The sequence below is a fragment of the Solanum tuberosum genome, unplaced genomic scaffold (genome assembly GCF_000226075.1).
Source record: "Solanum tuberosum cultivar DM 1-3 516 R44 unplaced genomic scaffold, SolTub_3.0 scf00180, whole genome shotgun sequence".
Taxonomy (NCBI): domain Eukaryota; kingdom Viridiplantae; phylum Streptophyta; class Magnoliopsida; order Solanales; family Solanaceae; genus Solanum; species Solanum tuberosum.
Window position 1 is genome coordinate 210,374 of NW_006239107.1, and position 8,094 is coordinate 218,467.

The following is an 8,094-nucleotide window of genomic DNA, read 5'->3' on the forward strand; positions in this document are numbered from 1 at the left end:
ATATCTCTAAGTGATGATATAGCAAAGGATGTGCAATCACTTCTTTTTTAAATCACATGAAAGGCAAAAAAACTGGTTAAAAAAATAACTAAGTAATAGAGGATAAATGACTTTTTTGGGACAAGTTTCTACGAAAAATAAATAGAATTATGTATTGTTGTAGTGTCAGTGTTAATAGATACAACTCTTAGCATAAATGTGGATTTGCTTTTGCCTTTATTATTTTTCCTTTTATTTCAAATGCAGCAATACTACTCATTCCGTCTCGAAATAGTTATCATATTTCACTTCTTGAGAGTTGATGTAATTCACTTTTAGAGCTAAATTGGATTAGATTAACTCAATATTTTAAAATTAAAATTAAAATATTCAAAAATCACATGAAAAATACTATAAATTGCAATTCTTCGATTGTGGTGAAAATATATATCTTCAAATATTAGTCAAAATTTACATAATTTGGCTTTCATGGCAAGTATTGTAGGACAATGAAATTTCCTTAAAATATTGGGCAAAATTATATAGTTTGTATTTTGGGCTTGGGCTTCTTGTGCATGTTTACTTAGATTTGAGTCCATGGGCCCAAAGCTTTGCTCCATCATGTGCAAAGGATCATTTTATCTGTATTCTTCTTGTTAATGGTGAAGAAAACAACTAACGACGGGAACAATTCCGGCGATTCCAATACTCCGGCTATCTAGAATTTCTTCTCAGAGATGGCGTCCGACGAGGAATATACCGGAGCTCCGGAAATGTATCCAAGCAAACGTGTCAAAACCCTAACCCTGGGTTCACCTGAATCTTCCCCGTCCTCATCCGACAAAGGCAAATCGAAGCTTGAACTTTCGGATTCAGAGACGGAATCGAATTGCTGTGGAATTTGCTTGACTGAAACTGGACATGGAACAACAATTATCAGAGGTGTTATAGATTGTTGCGACCATTACTTTTGCTTTGTATGTATCATAGAGTGGTCTAAAGTTGAGTCCAGATGCCCCATGTGTAAACGCCGGTTCTCCATCATCCGCCGCCCTCCTAGACCTCCCATTTTCCCTTCCGAACGCGTTGTCAATGTTCCTGTCCGCGATCAGGTTCGTTACTCTGACTTTGTCTTGAATTTCTGTTGGATTTGATGAATGTTGAGTGCTGAATTTGCTCTATTTGAGATTTTTTTACATGATTGAGGATTTCCCAATTCTGCAAATAGTGATAACTACTGTGAGCTCAAGTTTATACACTCATTTATGTAGTAAAACCATTCAGGCTCATGTCAATCTATGTTTAAATTAAACTAAAATCTGTCATAGTAATGCTCATAATTATTGCCGACATAAGAGGATTCAGGATTTTGGAAGCTTCGGGTGCCACGTTGCTTGAACAGTAACATATGTAGCATAATATTCACAAAGGAAGACTATACTTAATTTTTATTTGCAAACTTTTCAAGATTTAGACTTGTATAGTTGGTTTAGTCAAGGTTTTAGTTAGAAGAGGTCTAGGTTCTGTTCTTCTTATCTCTTATCCACTTTTAATTTAATAAATTCGCTACAAAAGGATGTCCGCCTGATAAAAAAAGTTAAAGTAAATTCACCCAACAGGGTTCGAACTTGCGTCCCCAAAGTGGTAATCTTGAACTTTAACCACTGGCACCATGAGGCTCATTGTTTCTTTGGGTCCCATGGTTAATATCTATACATTTCCTTATGCATATATATATATACACACAGAATTTCAACCGAAATGTTCGGCACCCCCTCCATTCTTCATAGATCCTCCACTGATAGTCGACAGGTGAATTACATCTAAAGATAAAAAGGAAACGATAGGCAGGCTTGCATCAGGATAAATATAGACTCCTTTTTAAGGAGGTAATAAGGCTCATTTTTACTGATTTTCAACTCAGAAATTGGCAAGGTATTTCTGTTTTAGTTATACTATGTAATTTAGTAATTTGATGAAAAGCTTATGTTCATTTGCTGTATAAAAGCTATCCATTTGGTCTATTGTGATTTCATCATCCTGCATTTACACCTTTATATCTCGTAAGTTATCAAACTGGTGTTTACACATTAGAATTCACTAATAAATTCTGAACAATTTATCTTTAGCCAGTAGTCTATCAGAAACAGTGACTCCTATTAGTGATCTGCTATCTTTTGTGCATTGATGGAGAAGTTATGAAGTTCTCACTGCACTCTGAATAATATTTTTTTTTTACTAGAGTCATCTTAATTCTTCAAAGGTTTGGATTGGAAGACCAATCTTGTTGTTTCCACTTTTTGTGGTTCATACTTGTTCTTTATACAAGTTTCACATCACATGCATTGCATGTGTATGCCGAGTCATATAATATATGGTTATGTAAAATAATATCAATATTATTAAAGCAAAACTTATATGCATGAAAGAATAAAGTGCAAATTCTGTATTTGTGAATAGTCAATACAAATCGTTGTATGGTGACTTGTTTGTGAGGTCAAGATATTTGGACATTATCTATACCTACTAAAATGAATGATCAATTTAATTAGATCCATATGATTCTTTTTTTTTTTTTTACTTATTTTGATTTTATGACCCCTCCACCTTCATTAGCAGGGTGGTTATAAAATTAGCCTGCTTCATTAAGATAAAACATATCTCAACAAAAAGTCATGATCAAAAGATTTTCTCTATACGGCACTCACCAAAATGAGCAAGATTAGGCACTTAAAACTTGAAAATATTGTAATTTTTGAATCAAGAACCAATATCTAATAGTAGTAAATAAGAAATACTAAGAAGTGTCGCACACACAAAAGATTTATTCATCAAAGTGTTGGCAGTTTCTAGTCATCTTTTACATGTGCAGGAATCAATAAAGTTAGTTCATTCATTTTAAGGTATGCCAAAAAATTCCCATATAATGGCAAATTTCTATCTATTTGTCCAGCAATAAACATACTATCTGCTAGGGATATTCTTTTCAAAGTATCGGATGATATGTACTAAAACGAAAGCTTAAAATTAAAATTAGAAGGAATAAAGATAATAGTAATTGTAAAGATATGGCGTCTAGGCCCAACTCAACCCCAAAAAGGTAGCTCATGATGGGAGGTTTGTCCAAGTTCATATAAGGAGACCAATTGCCCATCCCTCTACCGATGTGGGACTTCTTAAAACTCCCCCGCACACCCAGACCTCAACTGGAGTGTGAACACTTATAAATAGGGGCCCAACATCGGTGAACAACAAAAATTGAGATGGGTTCGATTCTGATACCAGGTAAAGATATGAAACCTGGGCCTAACTTAACCCCAAAAGCTAGTTCATGAGGGGAGGTTTGTCCAAGTCCATATAAGGAAATCAATAATCTCACCCCTCTATCGATGTGGGACTTCTTAAAAGTGACATATATCAACGTGGTGCAACCCAAAAAATTAATGATGATAAAGAAAGAAAAGATATCAAACCCGTTAAAATGATGGAACAAAGAAAGGTTGGACAAAATATGAACCCGATCGTACCTGAAGACTACACCAATATGTATGATGCTCACAATGGTACCAGAGGTCTATATATTAGCTTCTGGACTAGCATGCATATGATACCGTTACCAAATAACTCGAAAATTTTAAACTTATCAAACACAAGACAAGAAACAAGCAAATACTAAAATGGAATCACCATAGCTTGTACGTAAACCTCTAGAATAATAGTTAGCTTTATCTTAGAAACTTTTTTCATTGAAGCAAATTTCTATGTGCAAATTAAGTTACTATTCAACCAATAAATAGCAATTCCTTATCCCCTCAGGCTCAACCTTCTCCAACATATGCATGTGCTTCTAGTAGGCATATGTAAATTCCGATGTAACCGATAAATCAAATTGAAAAAGTATTATTGATTTGTTGATATCAGTTGTTGGTTTTGAGTTTTCTTAATGATATAGCTTGTAACACAATAAGATCTATCAAATTTAATTGGTAGTTGAAAAAGTCTCTGATTCTTTCTTGTGAAGACCGTTTCTCCTTCTCATTTCATCAACTCACAACACCTTTTTTTCATGATCAAAGCATTTAGTAAATATTTCCATAAAAAAAATACAAAGAAGAAGTTACTGCCTCACTTTGAAATAAGCTTATCAGTAAAACTATTAACCGAACTGTAACAACCGTTTGATTAACCGGAACCCGATAATCCATTTCTTATTGGTTCGATTATCGTTTTAGCATATTTCCAAACCGATAACTGATAGCATTCAAAATTGAAATTGAACCAACCAATAAAGAGACCTAGATTTTAGACTTTTAGTGATAAGTCGGTCAAAACAACTAAACAGGCGATTACGCTAGGCAAGTAGACATGATTCAAGTCAAATTAGATGTAAACAGTACTTGATTGAACACTAAATAGATGTTTTAAAATAGCCTCGCATTCAAAGATTCTGAAGATTGCCCCCAAGGCCTTGCTCGAGTGGCATAAGGTGGAGGATTTGTGGCTTAGGTCACAAGTTCAAGCCCCACACCATGCAAAGCGAAGCCCAGTATTTAACTGGAGAAGGGTAGAGGGGTGGGCCCATTATCCACCGAGTTTAGAAGGCTGTGATTGATCCAAAGGGCGGGACACAGGCAGATTTCTCGGTTATCAAAAAAAAAAAGATTCTGAAGATTTGTTGGTTCTTGTATAAAAAGCAGTCAACCAAGAAAAAGAGGAGATCAAGGGACACTGATATATGTATCAATGTATTTGCTAGAAGTTAAGTGTATACGTGATATTCCTTAATTTAAGATAAGAAACCTTTTTTTTATTATTACCAATTTAGAAATTGGCAAGATAATGATAATTACAATTCTCTGTATACAGAGATAAACCAGATGATCATATGTTATGAATCAGCCCCAGCCCAATAACGATACTAACAAGTATATCACATGGATAGGTATTGGGACAAGTAGGCCCAGTACAAGCAACAAGGCCAGGCCTTCACAAAGGATAATTTGGTATTGTTAAATAGAACATGGCATCACTATGAGAGGGCATCATATGAATTATGTGCAATGACAGTTTCTGTGCTTCTCATCCCCAATTCTAGAGTCTAAGTTTCTCATCTCCATTCATATATCTATCTTTTGTTACTTGTTAATTCAGTATTTCCATTGTAATTCGGTAGTTTAATTATTGCAATTAGAATTTAAAGTTATAATAGTGTTCTAGTGCCCTTATTAATATAGTAAGGATTTCGGTTTGTTACATCATAAATGGTGCAACTCTTTGTAACAGCTGAATATGTTTATTTGTATTAAATAGAATATTCAGGTTTATAGTAAGGGCATTTCTGTGATTTAACTTTTAAGGCTGGGGCTTCCTGCTTTTAATATAATATAGATATAGATATAGTTGTATATTTTAAAGATTTACATGGTTTATGGTAGGGTAGAGTAGGTATAATCTCTTGACCGTCTCTCGTGTATTACTGATGAAAGTGCTTATGCAGGTTTATCATTGCCATGGAAATGCAACAACTGGACCACGGGATCTGTATGCAGAAGTGCAATGTAACGTGTGCCACAGCACGGCCGATGACGTTCTCCTGCTGTTGTGTGACCTTTGTGACACTGCTTATCATACTTATTGTGTTGGCCTTGGTGCTACTGTTCCTGAGGGCGATTGGTTTTGTGCAGACTGCGCCCTTCTGAAGGCTGAACAGGCCCAGAGTGAGATAAAAACTGATTGCTATACCCAAACTAGTTTCAGTGAACCCCAATCAGCAGAATCAGCAAGACAAGTATCTATATATGATATTGTACGAGAGTCTTATGTTGATGGTGTCGAGAGCGCTCCAAATGGTGCTTTGGATGCTTCCGAGAGTTCATCTCGTATTGAATCTAGAAGGCAAAGTACTTCTCGAAGCAGCTCAATTAGGTTAGGTTATGTAGGAAAAAATGGTGTTGCAGGACGCGCCACTAAGTTCAATGCCAGAACACTGGGGCATTGCCGCAATGTCCATGATAGGATACGCATATTGCGTGAACATTGGAATGGTTTTCAAAGTGGATCCTTGAGGTTTCCTTCTAGCAAAGTGAGTAATGCTAGTAGTGCTAAACTAAAACCAGTGCGTGGCAGCAGTTCTGGTGAACGGCCTTTAGTATCTTGCTCGAGTCAACCAAGGACTTCTCAGCCTTCCAATCAAAATAGACCTGACAGTAAAGGGTCAACAGAGGTGGAGAAGGCGTGGAAAATGATGAATATGGCTAAGGCAATAGAACAAAATAGTGTCGGGAACAAAAGTTCTGTTCAGGCCTCAAAACACTCCGTTCAGAAGAATACTAGCTACAAAGAAGCGAGTGAATCGAGCTCAAGGTCTATCTCACTAAAGATTGAACAGCATCGACCTACGTATATTCAAAATGTTGGTCCAGGTAGTCATTCCGAGAGTGATGTTTGTAAGTTGGACATTAGATCAAAAGGTGCTTCAGGTGTATATAATGGTTCTTCAATGTCATGCAGACCATTATATAGTGAACTTGTATCTTCGAAGGAGTCTCAGACTTCACTTCAGCCATATGTCTGTGATGCGAACAATGGACTACCACGGAAGAATAAGTCGTGTGCTGGGTCCACACATTTGAGTTCTTCTATCAGGTCGACATCAATTTCTACTACTGTAGGTCATGAGAAAGAGATCAGTTCTTCCTCGAATAGCATTGTGAATCCTCAGGAGAAACTGAAGGTCGAAAGGAGTGGCACTAAGAGAAGGGTTGAGGTGAAATCTGATGCTAAGACTGAGATCCAATCTCTTGTGAAGCTCAACCTGAAAATCCTGTGCAGAGATAAAAAGCTCGGTACGTCTTTTACTTTGGCCTGTAGTTTGCTGATGCATGTATCACTTCATTGCATTTTAATAGCATGATGCATCTGGTCAGAGTTGGTTATTCTTTCTTCTACAGTTCTACTTGTATAACTACATATCTAAAGCAAATGGGACTATATACAAATTTGACAATGTATTCATACGCCTATAATACTTCAATCATCGATAGCACTTTAGTACATGGAATCATCAGTCTTGTAATCTGTATGACCAAAAACAAAAATGTTACCGTATGATATTCTAATTCTTGACTCTATATATGATTTTCATCGACTTTCATGTGTGCAGAAGCTGACACATTTAAGCAAGTTGCAAGACTAGCTACTCATTCCATCTTAGCTGCTTGTGGTCTGGAGCACAAAACACATGGTATTTCTTCCCTTCCAGAATGCGTGTGTGTCCACAGCGAGGAAGATAAGGAACTCAGGAGATCTACTCTAATGCCTAAATCGTGCCGAGAATGTTTCTTCTTATTTGTGAAGAATGTGGTGAATACTATACTGCTAGACAAGAGATGACAGGATTGGTAGTTTGCAACACCATTAGACATTTGCCTATACTTCTTTATAGGTCAGAATTATACCATAGATAAATTAGTTCAGGGGAAATATTTATCATTTTAGTGGGCTATTCAGTGTTCTGTAGACATTTTGTAAAACATAATTGTACCTGTTATGTTTGGTAAATGGCTAACTGTTATTTTGATAATTATGAAATCTTATTTTGTATATATATATATGAATTTTTCTCTTTTAAGCTTGTCACTTGACATCTTCATTTTGCTGCAACATAATAAATCCAAAGATTGGAGGTTGAGCAAACTTGAAAAAATGTCTTGTTTCGTTGTTCGTTAGTGACCACCACATCATCGAGGTACAAACTTTTCAAGGCATTCCAAATGACAAATATGTCTAGTCCGTGCTATGATATCTACCCTTTTGATTTTACGCCATGATCCGATCGAACCCTCTCGAGAATCAAGTTGACTAATCTTTCAAGCTAAATTTAAATTAGATCAACTCAATATTTTAAATTCAAATTAAATATTCAAAAACTACACGAAAAATATTAAACTTTTCTCATGAATGAAAAGTGCCTTGTAAATTAAATTAAGAGGAGCATTAATAAAATATATAATTGATTATTAATTTAGTTTATTAGGTTAAATGAAAAATGTCATTTTAGGAGCGACGCTTCACGAAATCTGTTACCGTTATTACTAACGGAACGTCTGATTAACG

General features: G+C 35.7%; 1 protein-coding gene across 1 annotated transcript; it reads left to right on the top strand.

The window, feature by feature from the left end:
* Positions 1–472: 472 nt before the first annotated feature.
* Positions 473–7,566, top strand: LOC102601285 (PHD and RING finger domain-containing protein C126.07c-like). Its single transcript, XM_006354679.2, has 3 exons — positions 473–1,091; positions 5,477–6,824; positions 7,142–7,566. Exons 1-3 carry the CDS (start codon positions 717–719, stop codon positions 7,369–7,371), a joined length of 1,953 nt encoding a protein of 650 aa, XP_006354741.1. The 5' UTR covers positions 473–716; the 3' UTR covers positions 7,372–7,566.
* Positions 7,567–8,094: the final 528 nt, after the last annotated feature.